The sequence below is a fragment of the Nyctereutes procyonoides genome, unplaced genomic scaffold (genome assembly GCF_905146905.1).
Source record: "Nyctereutes procyonoides isolate TBG_1078 unplaced genomic scaffold, NYPRO_anot_genome, whole genome shotgun sequence".
Lineage (NCBI taxonomy): Eukaryota > Metazoa > Chordata > Mammalia > Carnivora > Canidae > Nyctereutes > Nyctereutes procyonoides.
This window is the reverse complement of record NW_026575047.1, coordinates 11,672,764-11,695,618: the sequence shown is the minus strand read 5'-3', so window position 1 is coordinate 11,695,618 and position 22,855 is coordinate 11,672,764. Positions and strand designations below refer to the sequence as shown.

The 22,855-nt window shown below is 35.4% G+C and overlaps 1 protein-coding gene across 5 annotated transcripts in view; it reads right to left on the bottom strand.

Annotated features, from left to right (window-relative positions):
• The window catches only part of PCDH7 (protocadherin 7), a 416,850-nt gene that overhangs the window by 211,488 nt on the left and 182,507 nt on the right, over nucleotides 1-22,855 (bottom strand). For 3 of the 5 annotated variants that reach the window (XM_055326220.1, XM_055326223.1, XM_055326222.1), the window contains exon 2: nucleotides 9,925-10,141. In XM_055326220.1, coding sequence (XP_055182195.1) covers nucleotides 9,925-10,141 — 217 coding nt within the window. The remainder of the gene's footprint in view (nucleotides 1-9,924; nucleotides 10,142-22,855) is intronic. The other 2 variants (XM_055326221.1, XM_055326224.1) reach the window with 1 other exon arrangement.

The window sequence follows — 22,855 nt, the reverse complement described above, 5'->3', positions numbered from 1 at the left end:
ATAAAATCTTAAAAAAAAGAGTAATTAATAAATCACTCAAGGAGATATAGCAAAAGCTATTACACAGATTTCAGACTTGGTAGGACTTTCAGTAAATTTTGTAAAAATAAAATAATAATTCTGAACAATGGGAGCATAGCTGATTAGAAATTCATTAAGGGACATCTGTGTGGCTCAGTTGGTTGAGCATCTTATTCTTGGCTTCAGCTCAGGTCATGATCTCAGGGTCCTGGAATTGAGCCCCACATTAGGTTCCTTGCTCAGCAAGGGTTCTTGAGGGTTCTCTCCCTGCTTGAGGGTTCTCTCCCTGTCCTCTCCCTCTACTCTCTTTCACTGTCTCTCAAATAATAAATAAGTCTTTAAAAAAATTCAATAAGATTGTTCTCAAGGGATACAACCATGCCCCTCCTTTGATAATGACATTATAAGGGCTTGTTTGATCTGAAAAAAGTCTTCTCAAGTGTGTTTTTTGACACTATATTTACTGGTATTCAGCTTTCTCAGTTGCTTACTTCTACTGAATCTCTATCAGAAACATTGGATCCTTAGACCATGAAACTAAATTCAATTTTTTTTTTTTGGGATACCTCTGCGTAGGGATTATTCCAGTTATATCATGCTATGGTGAACAAGTCAAAGGCTCTGTCCTCAAACAGCTTACAGCATCATAGGAGAGAAGAATGTAAAAGCAGTATATCTTTCAGTTGGGTCTTCTGGGTTGTTATTGTCATTTTTCCCCCTTATCAAGATCTGCATGATCATGTGTCTGCATCACTGGATATTTGATACCCACTACTTTCCTAATTCTAAATTTCCCCTCACCCTGCCACATTATGTTTTTGCTTTTAAAAAAATAGCATTCTCAGGCACCGTCACTGTAATTTACTTCTCTGTGTTCTTTTATATATTTTTTTTCGGATTCAGTTTTGGGAATCATCTCTTCTTAGTGGCATAGGCTTCATTGCTAATCTCACTATTCCCAAGATTTCATAATCACTAGGGTGCTAATAGCTTTTAAAGCTATATTTCCACTACTTGTGTATACTCCCCAGTTTCAGATGTCCATTTTCAATGGCCTGCTAGATACTGTCTGAATTTTTCAAAGGTATTTTAAACTCCACATATCTTAATCAGATTCATTTTCCTGGAAATGTGCTAGTCTTTCTGTTTTTCCCAAGTTGACAAAATAGTACCATTCTTTCCACACCCTCTCAGATTGGTCTCCTTGGCATCACTCACTAGTCTCTATAACTTTATCCACAGTTCCCTTATCAAATCCTTACTTACCCATCCTTCAAAGCCTGGTTGTGGTTTTTCATATCCCCAATTCATCATACTGTGGTTCTGGTAGCATTTAACCTTTCCATAGAGCCTTTACTTTTAAATATCTAAGTATCTGTACACATCATTCTTCATCATGATATTCAAATGCTTAAGAGGCAGAAAAGATGTTTCATTCACCTTTGGATCCTTCATGGGAATTTGCACAGAGTAAATGCTCAACAAAAGGTTATTGAACTCAATGAATTCTCATAGTAGTCCAAATTTCCTGTTCATTGTATAAAGTTTTCAGCTATGACTGCTATGACCTTTTGCTACAAATGCTGGGTTGGTGAAATGCAGCCTCATACTGAATAAAAACAATGGGCATAATTCAAGTCTAGGCACTATGGCTCATAAGAATGTTACCTCAGAGAAGCATACCACTCTCAGATCATATGTGGGTCCCCTGATTACCTCATCAGCATAGATGGTAAGCATTGTAGAGCAGAAATACTTTTTTTAGAAATAAAATTTTTAAAAATATATCTTACAATAGAAATTAATTAGTAGTTTTTAAGCAGCAAGATACTCTTCTAACATCTTTTATTACCAAAACATTTTCTAGCACTCATCACAGTTTCGTCTGAACACCCATGATAAAAAATTCAGTTTTTTTTAAGATTATCATATTTAAGTAGTTGAAAATCTATCTAAAGGAAGCAATTAAATTTGCATGTCTATCAAACATATTCTCATTTTGTAATAAACTTATAATTCTACTTCCCAGAAAGTAATGAGAAGGTAAGCAAAATAATAAGAATAATGTCAAAAAAAAAAAAACAAACACAAAATCAACCTCCATAAATTAAGTAAAAATTTACCAGAAATGAGATTTAAAAACAAGGCAACCTACTGTCTATATTTCAGCTAGAAATGTGAGATAAAGACAAATATCCATGAACTTAACTTGAATCTTAAAATAGAAATCACAAAAACAATTTGCAACCACAACACAAGGAATGCATTAGTTTTTTTTTTTTAAGCATAGGAATGCATTAGTTTTGCAAAAATAAAACTCATCTACTCCAATCTCCTGTAATCTAGTCTAATCATCTACTTAATGTAAGTAATATAATTGGTCTTTTGAAAATAAATAACAATAACTTCAAAAGATTATTTATAGGCCCTTACTAAGTTTGAAAACCTTATTTAAAACACATATATTTTTTATTAATTATCCATATTTATAAGCAGAGAGAGAACAGAGACATAAAATTAATCTGTTCTATAGTTTCAGCCTGCATTTAGTGTGCACTGCCAATTTCATCGCTGATAAATTGTAGAGTTTTTGAAGCAATTATGTTTAGCAACAACAACCACCAAAGGAAGATAAAAGAAAAAAAAACAATTAGTTGATAAGAAAATTTAAACAAATAATTTCACTTTATTTAGCTTAACATGAAGCCTGGTCAATTTCATAATTATTTTTAAGCGATGTAGAGAATGTGTCGGTAGAGTAAGAGCATTTGATGCAGATGCCATTTCAAGGCCTTCTTTCAGTGCAAGATATTATTTATAATGGAAAAATTTCAGTTAGTGCCTTTAAAATCATTTCTTCTGTATAATTTTCCTCTCCCTTTTCTGTACTTCACACTGCTCTAAACTTTTCAAGTGAGTTTTCTCCTTTTCACATTATAGTAAATGTGTTGAAATCGAGGTTGTATCTCCTCAACATAAGGACTTGCACCATCAGGGCAGAGACTCTTCCGCATTCACTTCAACTTCCTCAGAGAGCCTCAGTCATATTTTATTTTCAACACATGTTTGTTGAACCAAATGAATAACTGCAGATTTGTCAATATATAATTACCACATTAGACAAGAGCCAGGAATAATATTATTCCACCTTCCTTTACTTAAGATGAAAGAAAGAAAGAAAGAAAGAAAGAAAGAAAGAAAGAAAGAAAGAGAAAGAAAAATCCCTGCAGTAGAAGAGCTAGCAGTAGAGAGTGTTTTATCCTCGAAGAGGAATATTGCAGTAAAACAGTTTCTCAATAAGTGGACTAACCTCTGACGTTGAGTGCTAACTATACTTTAAGAGATGAGTTCTAGTGTTTCTTTACCACATAAAAGATGGTTAAGAGTGTTGTCATATTTCAGCAACACTAAATTTTTTAGACGTATCTCTAGAAAAACCTCAGAGAAGGAATGGAAGTATAAAGAGTCTATCGGCAAAAAAAGAATGCAAAAAATATGGAGATAATACCCTAACTAAATAAGGAGCTAACCATAGAATGCATTATCTTACAAGTGTGCTAAAATTCAGATAAGCAAATGATTTGAGAGTCTGGAGGCAACAAACTGACCCTGCAAGTCACTTTGAGATTTGATGAGAGCTCATTCTGTCCTCAAATGTCATAAGGGTTCAGCAAAATGATCTAGTTTTAAAGGACCAAATTAGAATAAAAGGGTAATATGGCCACACATTTTATCAGTGTTAATTATTAATACTGAGATTAAAAAAGAAAGGGCTGAGGGTTCGGTAAGCATACTAATTGGAGACTTTTTCAGCTTGTTTTCCCTGTCAGTGTGAATATTTTACAGTGATTCAAAGGGAAATATGTACCTGAAGAGTATGCATTCAACTAGAACCCTGAGTATAAATATAAAAACATTTAAAAAGTGAGAAAAGAATATAGGAAGGTAATGGTGTCTCCCCACCTTGAATGACAAAGAGCACAAAGAGTAGGGTTGATTTGATGCCAGAGGATAGACTCTTCTTTTCCCTTCAGTTTAGATCTTCCATATATTTAAACATATTTGTTCCTGGGTGCTACCCCATGATGCCACCCAAAAAGGAGAAATTGACTAATTGGTATCCAAAGTGAGAATACAGTTCCTACCGCTAATTTTGGAACGGCTACCTTTCTGAGACTAAACACTTTTATGATGTGTTCATCACTGTTACTAGGTTATGTCAAATCTACCTGAAGTTAATGACAAAATTACTTATCATTACTAGTTGAGTATAGTAAATAATTCTATCATCAATTAATATGGTGACATTATTGCTACTCGTTCTTTATCTATAGATCGTTAGGTGCTATTATTTCATTTAGTTGCTTCCCCAATGATATGCGTTAGTAAAAGTGGGACTAAGAGAGGTCAGAAAGTTGTGCTGCTAGTAAGAAGAATAACCAGGAATCAAACCAACGTCTTTGGATTTCAAAGCCTGCTTTTTAAACCACTATGCTCTGTCCACAATACTGCCTCTTCTGTAGGATAGTATCTTTTTTTTTTTTTTTTTTTTTTTGGATTCTTTCAGAGTGTTCTGCTCGTGGACTGGAAGACTGCTACAGCTCACATTCTGACTGGAGACAAGTGTTCTAATTACTTTCTACCTCGAATCCCCATGAAGGAGCAGAAGTGAGGAAAGCCCTCTGGAAGTGGGGACACGTGGCCTTGGGAATGCTTAGGAAGCACAAGGCCATTTCACAGTTGGCTAGAAAAGTAGAAAATGGAGTCCATATGCCATGCTAAAAAGCAGAACCATAGAAATGAATCCTTTTCAGGGTATGTTAGTCTCTTCCTGGAGAAATTAAAAAAAAAATAAGGCATTTGCAGGGCACTTGTCCTAAGGTATTACACTTATACCGTGAACAAGTGTTTGAGCATCTCTGGAAAGATGAAAGACACAATTTTGCTACTTAATTCAATCTAAATGCCAACAGTACAAACCCATAATGACTAATGGCAGGGCCTTAAAAATGACTGTTGGAAATTGGGTAGGTGGGAGGAAAGTAGAGAGAGAGCACCCTCTATCCCACACAAAATTTGAGTTTAGTCTCCATTCTCATTACTCTTGGTCATATAAAAATGGTGCTTCATTTCCAATTGATATTTCAATTATATTTTTATTTCTGAAAGCAATGTGAAAAGTCTATGGCAGAGACAAAAATGGGTTCACGATGGACTATACCATGTTTTAACCCTCAAAAAAAAAAAGCGTACTCTAAGCAGTATTGAATGTGGAATGAGGAAAATGAATAAAATGAATAAAACAATGATCAAGCCTAACACATAATTCTGAAAATGTACGAATTGGGGGGCTCAGAAATATGAGTGTATAAAAATCAAAATTATCTTTTAAATGTCTGAGAAAGTCAAGAGACATAAAATTAACTAGGCATTTAGAGTGGCCAAATTTTTTACCTCATTTAACTTTTTAAAATTTGCGTTACAGATCAACTACTGTTTTCCAATTTTAATTTATTTCTATATTATACCATTTGGAAGTTTATGTAGAGGAAAATATAAACTGTTTTCTACCCTTTGTTCATTTTTACTGTGACCAAAGTTTACTCTGTCAAACAAGAAAATAAACATGCTTATTCTATTGTGAGATCACTTAATTACAATTAATGTTTTTGAAAGGCATTACACCCAGGGCCAGATCAAATCTATAGATTGCTCATGGTGTAACTTGAAGGGGGCTCCAAAACTATCTCCCACATGGCTTGCTGGGTGCCAACCGTTTTCCCCACCTCACCAGAAATCACACAACTTCATTCAGTCCACTTCTTATATCATACATGCATTATTTACTACTCAAGTGTACATATGTTTTGCAGATTGCAAGGAATGCCTAGAATTAATAACAATGCCTAGAATTAATGTGTGCACATTAACACATATTATCAAATTCATTTGCTGTCTCACTAATAGACCCAAAGTTCTCTTTCTGATTTGGAGAGTAGAATATATAGGAAAAATTGGATATAAAGAGAAAATCACTGATTGTTGGATCTGAATAAAAATTTTAGTTAAGAGCATTAACTGCCTTATAGATGATTAGAAGCAGATCCAGAAGAAGTAAGTGACCTACTCAATCCCAATGGCAAAATTGGGATTGAAGGGCAAGTGGGATGTTTCTTATATTTGAGTTGTTAAACACTATATATGGTTACATGATACATAGCAAAGCCAAACTGGACTTGCAAAGGTAATTCAGGAGGTGACTGAGAAGAATAAGTAGACTATGGCATGAACTCAAAGGCCAAGATAAACACTGACAATAGAACTAAAGAAACTGTTAAATACCACTCCAAGAAAAAATCTGAAGACAACTGCATGATGTAGACAAGGGCAAGTTCTTGCATAGTCAATTTATGCCCTTAATGTGATGATGGTGTTAAGCTTAATACTTGGTTTTTACCTGAATTATAAATTCTTTGCAGTAGGCTTCAATAATTTTAACATTTTCATTATCAAATATTTTATCATTACTCAACTTCCTATCATGAACAAGTAGTTTAAAATATCTCTTTGGGTCAGGTTATGATCTCAGGGCTGTGAGATTGAGCCCTACATCAGGCTCCATGCATAGCATGGATCCTGCTTAAAATTCTATCTTTCCCTCTCCCTGTGCCCCTCTCTCTATAATAAATAATAAAATAAAATATCTAATCCCATCAGGTGTATCTTATTGAAATAATAAATAACCAATTTCCCCAATCTTATCAAAGAATCAACACAAAATCATAATACTGATAAGAATTAATGAAGAACAAAGAAAAAATATTAGTGATCTTTTTCATGAATAAATGTTTCATAAAAAGAATTCATAAAAAGAATTCTTAAAATATTTTTAATGAGATCATTTCCATTACTGCTTTCCAGAGACCCATGGATGTAAGTACCCAGATCTGAAATTATGAAAATGGTGGGACTCATTCCAACGATTAGATTCAAGTTTCATGAAATTATGTTGATTCTTACAATGTATTCTTTTTCCTAAATTAATAAGAGAATAAAACATCATTCATCATCTGGCAGTAAGGTGGGTTGGAATGTAGGATAAGGCTGATTATAAAGCTTATTAATCCACAGGCCCTCGTTACGGAATTGTGTTTATTACGCTCAAGCATAGGAAGCAAATAAAGCTTTTGTAAAACATAAGTGCATTTCACTGCTTATCTACTTAAATTTTCCTTTTAGTTATTTTAGTTATTTTTAGTTAGTTCTGTACTACAGAGTCTGTGACAACTTATTTTTATCATTAGCTGTTCTAACGTATACCCAGGTAGCATTATGACATTGGGATGTTATATTATTGTACTGAAAATTACCTTCTAAACTTTACAATGGAAGTTAATCCAAAAATCAGTTATAACTGCATTGTTTCACACAGGTTAAAATTCAAAGAAAATATTTGAGGTAATAATAATTAGGAACTAGTACAGCATCCAAAATGGTATTTTCATGGAAAATCCAATACAAATCCTGATTAAAACCTAACCAAGCAAAACGCTGCAGATTACCTGGATTCCAATTAAATGTGACAAATGAATACTTGACAAGTTTCAATTCCAATTCTATTTATGTCAGAATGATCCATTAATATTGAAGATGAAATTACCAGAATTCAAGCAATACAATTGTACTTTATGGCTAGATAGTAGTCTGAAAACTTGGACCCAACAAAACTTATTCAAATGTCAATTGCTACATTTGGATCACCCAAAGTGAATCACATCCCCTTCTGTCATTACCTATAGATTAGGGCTAACATGAATCACAGCTAGCAGATGACAAATGATTATATAAAACTGAATTTCAAGTGTCAGTCACATACAAAATCAGAAAAATCAGTTCTATTATAATAGTCTTTACTGTTGACAAGACTGAAAACATGATTATCAAAAATAACTAAAAGCCTTATTTGGGAAATGTTTCTCAGTAAACTTTCTAATTTCCTAATGAGCTCACCTATTAAGTTTATCATGTATGTTTTCCTAAAAAGTAACCAATATGCATTTGACATATATAATTATGTTTATAACTCATCATTTCTGACTTATTTTAAAAGTGCTGAATCCCCTCTTACTCAAAAAAAAAACATTAAAATGTGATTATAATGCCAATGATATAAAGTCCTTTCTGTTAATATAGCTGACAACCAAAAATAAAGCCTTAATTATACTTTATATTGTTTATTGTGAGATAAATACTTTTTAAAAACACAAATAAAATCATATTATATCATCAAAAGGTATAGGAATGTCCTTAAATTAGATCAATCTTGCCTTCCTAGGGGGGTGTATGTGTATGTGTGTGTATGTGTGTGTGTGTGTGTGTGTGTGTGTGTGTGTAATATTATTATACTATTTTAACTTTTACTTTGGGGCAAAGAATTTCAAACATATTTGCTTTAGAAATATATTCATGACCAATGCAATTCATTCCAAATTTTTAAATAGATACTAAAAAACTTAATTCTTAAAAACCACATCAAACTCCCATCCACATATGCATACACCACCATACACACAAATAAGCATGCCTTTATAGCCATAGGGCAAAATGCCATTTGAACTCTGGATTATTAATTAATAGGGATTTCAATCATCAGACCCTGATATCACATCCTCTCACCCAGATAACAATGTGGAAAAATAATTATTTAACGTGATTTAGTTTAGCCATAATTTCACTTCAGGTCATTTATAATATATTACTCTCTAAGGTTGGATTTTAATATTCATAGGTAAACTTCAAGAAAAAAAATCAGACTTTTCCTGCATTAATATGCTCTATTTGCATACCATCACTAAAGAAACTGTATATAACAGAACGGTAGAATGTCTTATTTCATTTAAGGGACAGGACAGTGAAAGACAAATCCATTTCGAGTTTTCACTAGAGATAAAATGTGTGCAATTCTCTTTCCTATACAACTGAGTCTCTTTTTATACTTGAGATAATAATAATAAAATTAGTATGAACTTTACCATTCCATTATTTCACACAAATCTACTCCTCAGGCATTTCCTTATAACCTGAAATCCAAAAAACACATCATTTAATTGTTTAGGGGATCATAAACAAATGTGAAAAGATTTATAAATACTGTTTGCAGTCTAACTTTATAACCTAAAAGGAAGTGTACAGGAGGCCAATTGTTGTGGTCCTCATGAGAATCATTTCACAACAGGATAAGAACATAAGGCTAAAATTGGCTTTCTTCTCTTCCCCCTGCACAAAAATGAGGGAAAAAAAATCACAACATATACTTAAATGAGAGGGGAGTTATAATGGTATTTACAATATATTTTTGGAGAGTAAGATAACACTGTTCTCCTCGTTTGACTCCATTTCAGCTATACTCGAAAGGAGAAGTTCGAAATGTTTTAATAAATACCTAGGAAAAGAAAGAGCTGGGTGTGCTTACTGCCATTCCCTTTCACTAAGGCTGGACAATCGCAGTGGAAGAAATAGTTGCATGACAAAAATGAACAGAAGAAACCAATAACACAAGACCTTTCTCAGTTGCTGTTGTTTAGGTATTATGAATTCATTTAGGGTTTTGTTGTTGTTGTTTTGTTTTGTTTTTCATAGCAGGTACTACTCTGATTTATTGGGCAATGTGTTTATTTCTGATCAGGCTGTTTTAAAATGATGGTGCAAGTTTGGTGAATTTTATCTCTACGGTTATGTTCCTTTAGTTGGCATTTCTGTCCTTTAGCAACTATTTATTTATTTATTTTAGATGGAATTGTTTTAGTGTCAGCTGTTTTACTTGGGTTTTAGACGGACCCTCGCGAGTCTACTCCTGATGGCTGCTAGCGTGATTCTGTGTGTGGATGCTGTGTTTGCCCCTACCATTTTCCATATGCTCTGCCTCACCAACACTGCCATCCGGCGTGGTCCTCTCATAGTTGTCCTCTGGGAGTGGAAGGGCACCCAGCCTTGGCCCTGATGAGCTCTTACTGCTTGGTGTCTCTGACTCCTCCAGCCCGCTGTCATAGCAACTCTGCAGTGACCCCTGATGTGGGTCCTGAGGCTGACTCACAACAGAAAACGTCACTCTACGAAATGGCTGCAAAAGAAAAGATTCTGAATGTCACTAAAATATAAGACTGTAAACGATCTTATCAAAAAAACACATCAATTACATACAGTATCAAGGACTACTGACGACTAATACAATACCAAATGCTTAGAGGATGCTGAAAGCGAGGCAGTTAACTGCATTATCTGTGGCAAGGCCTGGAACTGTGATTTCAGCATGGAAAAAACCCAAAAATTCCCCCTCTGAGACAGAGATAAGAAAACAGCAATTTCCACTCAAACACCCATTGAAGCCAATGTTAGTACCACATATTCAACCATTTTCTATCCTGTAGTCTTCGCTTCAAATAGACTCTCTAAAACAAGTGTCACTGATTTCAGGAGGCAGTAAATATGGATGTCATCTTTGTTAAGAATTCATTTTTTAAAGACTTGATCTTTAAAAAGTTTGTCTGTATGCGATAATGGTGTTCAAATGAATGTCCTTACAGTTGACTTAAGCTATTAAAGGTACAACTGATAAATAGGAATGTAGATGCAGAGCTAGGAAACAGGAATATATTTCTTACTTTATTCATATGAAAAATATTACCCCTTGACCTTGAAATTGAAAGGGTGGTATTAAAATAACAGATAAAAGTTTCTTTCACCAGGGAGTAGAAAATAAACCAAAAAGCATACTTGTATGCATTTACTATGACTGTTAATATTCAAAAACAAAAAGTTATATAACGTACTGTCTTTAAGTTCTATCTTCAAACTGTTGCCTATTCTTAACCAGTTGGGTTTCACAAATTGCTGTGATACTGAAGTTGGCTGCACTGAAGATTTACTATGTATGGAATTTACAGATTATTGCAGCTACAGAATAAATTAAATAAATTTAAAACTTTAGACTCACTAAGGGAACCAATGTCATGCATTGATCGTGCTACATACGTAGTATTTGGGGGAAAAATACAAAAAGATTCCGCAATATGTGTCTGAGATTTTTCTTGGTGATAATTATATCCATTAAAAACACTTGGATGATTCGAAAATGCCATATGTATTTTTTAAATCTATAACTCAGATTGGTTCTTATTAATATGAGGCATAAAACTAATGTTGCCAGAAAATAGTGAGAAAGCTAAAATAGTGCATTTTTATAACTTGAATACTAATGGTACAAATTACTAGTCATAACTGGGACCAGTCTGTTTCTTAAAGTGTTAAGGATAATCTACACAGGTAGGCTATTAAAGGGAAAGCTAAGAAGATTTATGGAATCTCCCCCAAATTTATAAACTGGTGTTGCTAGAGAAAAATACATGCTTCTGCAAATCTTCCTTTTATTTTGTTTCAGAAGACTGGTCAGGGATAATGTCCACTTTTGGGATTTCTAACTCAGTACCTTACCCTCCATGTACTTATTTGGCATGTACAGTCTTTATAAAATCCTATCACTTATTCTAGTTCAAAATCAAACTTCTAAAACCACTGAATCATCGTAAAAGGAAAATATTTAAAGCATATTCTCTTCTTTATAATGTTTCACTGAATTGGAGGTGCAAATAATATACACATCATGGTCCCAAATTTACTGGCGATAAATTCTAGAAACATTACGGTTATTTGACTTATAATTCTCACATTTCTTTACAATAGTACGATGTTTCATACATAGATAAGGAAGTATAGAAATCAGTTTGTGTTTACTATGCTTTATCTTACGTGCATATATTTTTAATTTTTTTCCTATTTATCACTCCCAGCATATTATCTGGATTTCTTCAGTCTCACCTCAGAAACAAGGCTGTGATAGTTTTCCTAAAACCACATTGTTCTGCCCAAAGAAGATACTCAGTAAATACCATTGAACAATGAGCTTTAAATAACAATGCTGAATCTAGGAAAGAACTCCAATGGTCATTCAGACATATCACTTCAAGACATAGCAATGGGTTAATATATATATGAACATATTCTTTATATATACATATACAAAGAAAGGGACAGAAAGCTGGGTCACATGCTTTCCTTGATTCTACTTCAATGATTCTCAAATCTTTTAGAATCAGTCTTCATTAACCCAAGAGGAAAGAGCAAAAGGAAGACAGAAATACATAATTTGTACTAATAGATTGACAAAGGAAAGTATATAAGAAATTATGAGAAATGTTCTGATATAAAAATAGAAAAGAGGGTGATATTTAGGTGAAAGTAGTAAACTTAGAAACTGTAGTCAAATGCTGGTTCCACCAGAAGTTGTCATAGGACAGCACAGAGGTGATTCATCCATTGGAGGGTCATCGTCTTTAATCTTAGTCTCTAAAATCTGGAGAATACTTCTATGAGATAACAGTAAAGAATGTAAAAGATCAATTTGTCAATTTAGGGGGAAATGGAACAAGTGGGGACAGACTACTATTTTTTTTCAGACTACTAATTTTTAAAGCGTGACATAAGAGAGAAGTAGGATTGCAGTTAAAAGAAAGACTTGCATAAAGAGTTCTATTTATTTATGCTTATTTGTATCTTTCTTCATTATTACTGAAAACATCTGCTTTAAGACAAATATTTGAAGACACAAGCAAAAAGCCTCATAACATAAGGTGCACTGGGAATGAATGAAATCAGAGAAGATAAGTAAGAATTAAGAGAGAAATTAAAAATAAAATTATAAAGGTAAGGTAAATAGTAAAACGTTGAGTAATTGCATGCATGGTGTGTGTGTGTGTGTGTGTGTGTGTAATGAGAAAAAAATGGTTTGTTAGAAATAATAGAAAAAGGAAAGGATTTTATTCCAAACCACCCTCTAGATTTACTCTCGGTTGACCTCAGAGAAGTTAGCTGACCTTTGGTTCTTATGCCGTAGGCTCAAGGTCTGTAAAATGGAGCTAATAATACTTGCCCCTCACTAACTTAAAGTCTCTGAGAAATAATGAGATAGTTTATAAAAAGAGCCTTAAGCTCCCTCAAAGACATATACTATAAAAGGTATCATACCTCAGGCCACAGCTATATAACTAGAGCGATACGTCCCATTATGTTTTTTTTTTTCTTATGTTTGTGGTTTTTGTTGTCATCATTGTTGTTTTTAATATAGAGCTGGCTCAGTAATTCACAAAGTTTCTAAATGGAATTTTTTAAATTCGTATGAAATTTCAGACCTAAATCTGTTAATGCGGTGCTTTGATAGTTCTACATGCAAGTTATTTGTAAAGCAAATATGTGCATACAGTGACGTCAATTTTTCAAAAAGCATTTGAATCTAATCATCTGTTGGGCATGACTATCTCTACAGTCACTTATTTTGGAATGTCATTTATCAACAGTGTTTTGTCCCCATTATGAAACAGAGGAGAGTTTCACTTGGAGACACACCCCACTATAGGGACTTCTCAGATATTTTAGAGGTTGTTACAAATATATTCAAAGGTAGCTTCAAATAATATACAATTCCTGGGGCATTAAATGTATCTTCATTGTCATCCTAATCTCCAGCGTACAGAAGTACATTCGAATTGGCTTCTGTATGTTGACAAATTGAACACCAATAAAAAATAAATTTATTTTTTTAAAAAGTCCAATAAATAAATAAATAAATAAATAAATAAATAAATAAATGAATTCCTACAGACTTAGGGATGCCTGGGTGGCTCAGCGGTTGAGCACCTGCAGAGCGTGATCCTGGAGTCCTGGGATCGAGTCTCATATCGGGCTTCCCTCATGGAGCCTGCTTCTCCCTCTGCCTGTGTCTCTGCCTCTCTCTGTGTGTCTCTCATGAATAAATAAATAAAATATTAAAAAAAAAAGTCCTACAGGGATCCCTGGGTGGCGCAGCGGTTTGGCGCCTGCCTTTGGCCCAGGGCGTGATCCTGGAGACCCGGGATCGAATCCCACGTCGGGCTCCCGGTGCATGGAGCCTGCTTCTCCCTCTGCCTATGTCTCTGCCTCTCTCTCTAGCTCTGTCTCTGTGTGACTATCGTAAATAAATAAAAATTAAAAAAAAAAAGTCCTACAGACTTAGAATAAGCACTCTCCATTCTTGTATAATTGTATTCATCTTATTTTCTGAAAATTTGGAGGTCACATGGGAAATAGGCAGAAGTGTTGATGGGGAGTCTTCTATCTTCTATTTGTCTGCTGAGGAGAGCCCAAGATGGGTGCCCCTTTTCTTCTCTCCCCTATTCATTGGAAATGCTCCTGAGCTTCTGTTTTAAGAGATGGATGAGTGCAGTGAACATTTCTATATGAAATTAATCTCACAGACTGGAAAAGACGAACACAGCAAATAAGTATTTAAGTTGGGTGCTGTGGAGCACACAATGCAGCATATTCAATCAATGCATTTGCTCACTAAGATTTTTGATACTTTTTTTCCCCGGAACATGTGAACAGAGGCAAAAACTGATAGATCAGTACATTTAGGATTAGGAGAAAGATAGCCTGCTGGATGAGGAAGGGAGCTAGACTATATCTTAGTTATAGAATAAGGCTTATTATCTAATGACATTATGAGTAAAGGATTCACGAAGGGAAAATGTGGTGAGGGTTTGGTTCACTATTCTTTTTTATAAAATTGCATCTCTTTAATTGATAGTGCAAATTACCAAACAGTAAACTTAAATCTAGGCAGTCTAACAGGTTTACAGGTCACACAAGATGCTATCACACTTTCTATTTCAAATATGAACTACCACCAGATTTCATCCTGCTCGTATTCAGAGGGTTCCAAGGAGGTCAAGTCAATACATGTCACATTCATAAGAGAGAGGACTGAAGCAATTTTCTAAAAGAAAAAAAAATTATCTAGAAAGCATATGTCAAATTTTACCATAAGTATAATTGCCTCATTTTTATTTTATCTTGCAGGATCATTATTTTCTGTTTAATTTTAAAGACCTATAAAATCACATCTTTTTGAAAGTATTGACATAAGAACATGCACTACTTATAACCTGAAACTTGGAGAAAATTAATTTTGAAACTAATGAATATGCCATTCTGTTTTCAGAATATAATCATTGCCAAATATATATGATATCACTAGGTGCAGCCTATTTTTTTAAAAAAATCTTCATGAGGAAGTCCATTGATAGTTTCTAAGAAAAGCAATAGAGACCACATGCATATTCACAAATATATGGGCAATAACAAAACTTTTATTTTTATTCATTGTTTTAAAGATTTTATTTACTTATTCATGAGAGACACAGCGAGAGGGATACATGCAGAGGGAGAAGCAGGCTCCCGATGAGAGCCCGGGATCACGACCTGTACCAAAGGCAGATGCTCACACTGAGCCACCCAGGTACCCTGTTTTTATTCATTCTTGTTAGATTGATTAAAACGGTGACTACCACGCCAGAAAAAAAAAGCATATATTACGTCCCACAATCAGACATATTTGAAACTCTTTGCCTTCTACCTGCAAAATCTTCCAAGTTACAACCCACACAATAAAAACTGACTGTTTTCTTTGATCAGAAGGTGAGCTTCAGGATAATCCCATCATAGACTCTACTTACAGTAAAAGGGAAAACACAGCATTGGGCTAAGAGTGCAGAAACTTTCCCCTTGCAGTTCATTTCTTATAACCTAGTGACACCACGTTTGTGGGGATTTTATTTGCAAGAGGAAAGGACCCTACAGAGAGATGCCAGTGCAAAGAACTTCAGGTTAAATGTCTTTCATTGTTGAATACTGTTCTGTGTCTTACAGACAACTTTATTGAGAACTTTAAATCTGCACCTTCCTTTTTAGCTTCAATAGCTTCTTCATAAATCGCCTCCTTATCTGGAACTCACATACAGCTGTCTCCGTCACATCAATTATTTCTGAATGGGCTGAAAAGGCTTTTTTATTTTTTCCAATTCACTTAGTTACGTCCATCAAACAGACTTCTAATGACTCTCTTTGTCAGTCATAAAGCCCTGAAACAGTCATGCAGCAGAACATTGCAGCATTCACGAGAAACACTACATTTTCTTTTTAAAGAGGACCTATCTAAGACTGTGAGCTCTTCTTTTGCACGGGCACAGGTAGTTGATTAATCTGCAAACATTTTCAACTGACGTCAGTGGCTACCGTGCAAACATATCTAGGATTCCAAAGCACTTAAGATGGAGCATGTCTGGCAGGACCTTCAAACAAACTTTGATCGGGTCTTTTAAACTTTTTAGGGCATCTTCTTTTGCTCACATCTCCACATTTTTCCATACTTCAAACAGTTTTCCTTTCTTTCAAGTCAATAGCAGATGAAAGGATATTAAAAAGAAACATGTTGAAACGTTTGGACTGGTTAATTAAGACACTCATTTGGGGAAAGAGAAGGCCACTAACTGTATTTATTTCTTTTGACTGCATGCAATTTCATGTTGGACATTATTGTGTATATTTGTTCCACAGGAAACTAAAAATGCAGATGATACTTGGTAGTTCTTAGTCCAGTAGATTACATAATATTTAATGTCACACACACACAAAAAAAAACAAAACAAAGGTTATCAAATTGTACCCAAACATCAGCCACAATGTACTAGAACAGTGCTATTTATTTTACTTATGCTGTCACTTCTCCTCATGCTATCCTTATGTGGGTCTTATTGTATTCTGATTTGGGGAATGAGAAAAAATAATGAATTTGGGTATTTATTGCAAGACCTACTCTAGCCTTAAAATATAAATGGGTCTCCTATCCGCCCCCCCCACCATAATGAAAAACATCAGCAAACAGAAGAGCCAGAGCCTAAAATTCTTAGTAAATGTATGCAAACCTTCTTTTTCTAAAACTCTGAAAATAGATATTTTGCTCTAAAACACAAATTGTGGGTCCCCCATACTGCAGACACACTTGCTTGACCGATCTTTTGCTCTGTTTGCTGCCTTCTATTATACTTAGCCCAGAATTAACAAACTTTTTTCTGTAAAGGGCCAGAAAGTAAATATTTTAGGCTTTGTAGGTCATAGGTCTCTGCCACAGCTACCCAACTCTGCTGTTGTAGTGCAAAAAGAGCCACTGAAGATATATGCATTAATGCAGATGGCCGTGTTCCAATAATACTTTACTTATGGAAATGGAAATTTGAATTTCATATAATTTCCCACTCTGCGAAATGTTCCTTTTAAAATTTTTTTCAACCATCTAAAAATGTAAAACATTAAATGTAAAAAATACAACTTTGCTGTTGTAGAAACATTTGTAAACGTCATTGTAGAGTTTTCAACTAGTGTGTAAAGGCTTCATGAACACTGTTTACCCATTATACCTCTGTTTCAATGACAGTGCCTTGAAAACAGTTTATATTTGATTGTCATTTATGAACACACTTTGATATTTCTTGTCCTTTTTGGAAATAACTGAACTGGGGAATCAGGAGAACTGGATTCAAGTACTGGCTCTGATAGTGTGAAATCTCGGGAAAAGACTCATCTTTCAGCTTTAGCATCTTCAACCTTCAAATGAAGAAGTACCACAGATGATATTTAATATCTTTTCCAGTTCTTTAATTCTCAGAAACTGTAAGAAGATAGGTGTATTGGATCAGTGAATTAATGGCTGAAATCAGTGATTTTAAAACAGACTCTGCTCACCCATTAAGGAATTCCTTAGAACACTGCAGGCAAATACTAATGCATATTGAAACGCATTTACTCATCGAATAAAGATCATGTACAAAAATACGCATAATAATCAAACATTTTAGTCAATTACCTTAATGAAAAGCTACAAAGATGGTTTGGTTCCCTCAGGCTTACCATTTTTGTGAAAAGTAGAAACATTCATTTGAAATGTCAGCTCCATGACATATGTTTTGGCCTAATTCTTCCCTATCCTCTGAAACCACTTCTTCACTGAACCACATGAAAATGATGAGTTCCAGGGCGCCTCAGTGGCTCAGTCATTTGAGAGTCCAACTCTTGATTGTGGCTCAGGGCATGATCTCAGGGTCCTGAGATTGAGCCCCAGGTGGGGCTCTGGGCTCAGTGAGGAGTCTGCTTCTGTCCCTTTACCTCTCCCCCTGACCCTCCTCTTGTTGGTTGGGTGCACATTCTCTCTCTCACTTCCTCTCTATAAAACAAATAAATACATCTTAAAAAAAATGTTGCATTCCTACCATGTGCTAAAGGCTGAGAGATCTCGCTCATCTCTCAAATGTATGATTCAGATGGCAGAGGTTAGCAAGGTTGGTACGAAATAGGATGGTGAAGGCATGCTGGGCCCTGATTGGATTACACCTCCCACTTCATTTGAGACCCTACCTAGACCCTTGTAAGTTCCTATGTTTACACTCACAGAGAAGCAGGAAATCAGAGGGAGTCCTAGTTAGGAAAAGAGAATATTGACAAGCAACTAATGAGAAAAACACTGTCTTCACAATGACATTCAATCCAACAAAGACTTATTAAGCACTTGCTTTGTGCCTACCACTGTGCTGAAAAATCTACATGCTGCAAATTTCAGGCATTAAGCTCAGTTGGGTAAGTGTAGATTAATCACGCAAAAGCACTCAGAATACAAGAAAAAAAGGTTTCTTTTTTTTCTTTTTCATTTCCTTTTCCTTTGCTATTGTGATAATCATCAAAAGCTCAGCTCACATGCCGCTCAGTTGCTTTGCATGACTACTCTACACACCCATGGAGTTCCAGAAGCAGCTGAATGAGGTCGATAAACCTATGTCTTAGACTACGCAGCTGGAGTTAGTCTGTAGCAGTTCAAGGGAGCAAGGCTGAAGAACCAAGTGGAACTGCAGGAAAACCGCCCAGGTTTCCACCTACTAAAACACCATAAAATGAACAAATAGACAACAATAACAAAAATGAAAAATAGCCTTTCAAAAGCTACCTCCTAAAATACACAGATGCTTAGAAGCGCAGATAGAAGCCTGCCTCACGAGCACCCGACTCAGTTCTGAGCACCCGGCTTCAGTTTCCTGGGCTGAAGTGAAGGAAAATGAATTGTGCATTTTCTGATGCCCTCAAACAGATGCTCCGGATTCTTGTCTCCTTTTTTCTTTTCCATCTTAGACATTTCATCCAAACTGCACCTGGCAAATCGGGTTGGGAAACTCTATACATTTAACAACATTTACTTTTTCCTTTTCTACAGAATGAAGTTTTGGGTCCTAACGTAGTTTTCCTTGGTCTGGATGGATTAGAAAGTCTGACAGGAAACAAGACAGACAAATGGAGTAAGGCTCTGAAATGTTACTTAAACATTTAATTATTAAACTGAGTTGAGACCTGACGCTTGAGCCAGAATAGTCTGCTCCACAGGTGAACTTTCTGCTACCTGGGTAAACCCATTTTCTCTGCTGTTCCTGCCAGCTTACTTGTTTTATCTTGATTTATCTGCACTTTGTTAAAAAAGCAAAACCACCTGTGTCCACAAGGAAAAAAAAAAGTATTCAATGGCCAGTATATGGTAATTTTTATTCCTCAGTACAAGTCAAATGATTACAGAAAAATCAGTGGAAGTGGGTGTGGTGGGCAAAGAAATAGACCCTAATGGGCCCTAATCCCCGGAACCTGTGAAGAGGTGACCTGATGTGGAAAGGGGTATTTAAAATTGTAGATAGAATTAAGGTTGCTAATCAACTGACTTTAAAATTAGGAGATTATATTGGATTACCTGGTGGGCCCAATGTAATCTCAAGGATTCTTAAAACATAGACAGGAAAGGCAGAAAAGGAGATCAACAATTCAGTGGGGAACTGTCCTCTACTTTGACAGCTCTGAAGAGAGAGGAAGGGGCTACAGGCCAAGTCATACAGGTGGCCTCTAGAAGCTATTATTAAAGCAAAGAAGGGAAAAGATTGATTTTCAGTGTCTCCAGAATAAACACTACCTACCAACACCCTGATTTCTAGCCCAAGGAGAACCATTTTTGATCTCTGACCTGAAAAGCTATAAGATAACAAATTAGCACAGTTTCAAGCCACTAATTTTTAGGCTATTTGTCACAGCAGCAATAGGAAACTTAGAGAGTTAACCATGACCCTGACATATGGTGGGGGGGGGGGAGTAGGGAGTAGAAGTGAAGCATCAGGGCCTCGGGTTTACGTTTATGAAAGAGGTTAGACTCATAAGTCAAATGTACATCGGTGTTCTATTCCTGGATCACCCCACCTAGAGGACCACTGAGAATTAGCATGTCATTCTAATAATTATACTTATTTTATAAAACACTCAAATACACTGTGTTGCATATTTTATGTTGAGAGGGCTCAGTAAGGGTAAACATGATAAAATTATCTTAACCCTATTTTCACATTTGTCATTCTTTGATTACAGTGAAAATACCAATACCAAACCAACAAATCAAAAAATGAAGCAGACTAACTCCCTGTCCACTTAGACATTTGGGGGAAAACCACTTCAAAGGATGATCTATTTTAAAGATGCAATGAAGATCCAATTTCATCTCCTACATGTAATAGATTTTGTGCCATAGAGTGTGCTCATAAAGGATAATGGTGAATGAGCCCAAAATTGTGAATAGGCCAAAGATTTAGGAGCAGATAGAGGCACTGAAGAAATCCATGAACTTGGAAGAAATAAATGCTTCCCACCATACTAACATGAGAAAATAAACCTGATAATGGACATCTTGATTTTCAAGAAATCACCTTAATCTACAAGGGAAGAGTTAATAAATCCTAATTGGTGCCAAATTGCAGTTACCATATTTGTAGACGTTGCCTCTTGTCTGCTATCTTCTTTCTTATTTCCTCTTTGTTTTGTGTTTGTATATTAAAGAAACTTTTTAGGAGGTTGAATTCTTTGTATAACAACTTAAGCTTTTCAGAGGAAAGGAAAGAAATGAATTCACCAAATAAGTAATAAGTTAGCATGTTGGCATTTCATGATTCCTTAGGGGAAATGAAGATACTCACAACCTGACCCTAACAGAAAGCTTCAAAAGTAATTCTTATGTAGTATGACAGGTTTTCAGAGACACTAGCAGGAATTTAATTTTTAGGCATAATTTGAGAATGTAACCTAGATTGTCCAATATTCACCATATATAATTTTAATGTTACATGCCACAAAAACAACTTATTTCATTTACTGCTTTCTTGAGAAAATATGACTTAATTCTTAGTCTTAGGGATAAGGAGCATTTTTAAGTATGAGAGAAACACCAGCAAGTTCACAAGACAATAATGTTATAGCCCAATCATATTTTATTACTACTACTGTTTGACTTTCTAAGCATTTTTACATTTCATATTTGGGAGGTACTTGTTGAGCTATATCAAAATTAAAATGTTTTTATTGCTTTTTTTTAACCTTACGATTTTTTCAAATCTCTGACTCTTTTCCTCTCACAGAGGTTTATATACATTGCCATTTTGTACACATTGCTTCAATGATTTCTTAATTTTCACTTTAGAAGCGCCAAAATGATTACATTTGAGGCACCCACAGTTTGTAAAATACATTATGGTATATTAAAGTGTTCAACTCACCAATGCTTCTGCTCCTTGGATCTCATGATATGCATTCTATGTATTAAGAAATAGCAATAATGAGCTATGTAATTAAGTTAACCCATATCCGGGGAGAAGCAATACAGTTTTGGCACCTCTCTTTCTCTCTTGTTTCAGTTTTTTAATGACCACTACTTATATGGGAAGACTGTGAATTCACTAAGGATGGCATGTGTTATCTTTGCCCAGTTTGACAGAGAACCCTGAAGTAAAACACAACTGAGCAAGAGACTTACACATTGCAATTGATCAATAGAAAGAGAAACCCTTCTAGGGGGTAATCAGTAATTGGTAGCAGTCATTTTCTTCAATAAATTGAAAGAAGGCAAAGCCTCCTTAATGATTTAGTTGATAAAGTAAGTGTACTTAAAATGCATAGTGATGGGAGCTGAGGCACCTGGGTGGCCTCAGTCAGTTGAGCCTCTGATTCATGGTTTCAGCTAAGGTCATGATCTCATGCATCATGGGATCAAGCCCTGTGTCAGGCTCCATACTCAGTGGGGGAGTCTGCTTGAAGATTCTCTCTCTTCCTTGCCCCCTACCCCTCCTCAACCTGCTCTCTCAAGTGAACACACACACACACACACACACACACACACACACACTGTCTCTCTAAAATAAACAAATCTTTAAAAAGATGCATAGTGATATTCTCTAACACTCATTAATTGCTTACTATGTGCCCATTAAAAGCTTATTTAATTGTCACAATAGCACTGTGGAATAAATGAGGAAACCAATGCCCCTGGAAGTAACTTGCTCCTAGTCGCACAGGTGCTAAGTGATCCACAGATTGTTTCTTACTCACCAAGCAATAGTTTGGCCTTGATGGAATCCGGAGAAGTTAATAAACAGACAATGAGACTTCTGCATATATTGACCAGAGCACTGGTATAACTAAACATAATCTAGCGCAGACAAGCTATTTTTTTTAAAAGATTTTATTTACTTATTCATGAGAGACACACACAGAGAGAGAGAGGCAGAGACACAGGCAGAGGGAGAAGCAGGCTCCATGCAGGAGCCTGACGTGGGACTCGATCCCAGGACTGTGGGATTACGCCCTGAGCTGAAGGCAGATGCTCAACCGCTGAGCCACCCAGGTGTCCCCAGATGAGCTAATTTAAAAGTAAACCTGGACTACACAAAAAATAAATCCTCAACAGAATAAAATCAATTATTTCAGCCACTTCTGATCTTGGTTTTTCACAGGTTCCTTAGGCTCAATAATTAGACATTCAGATTTGAACCCCACTGGACATCCT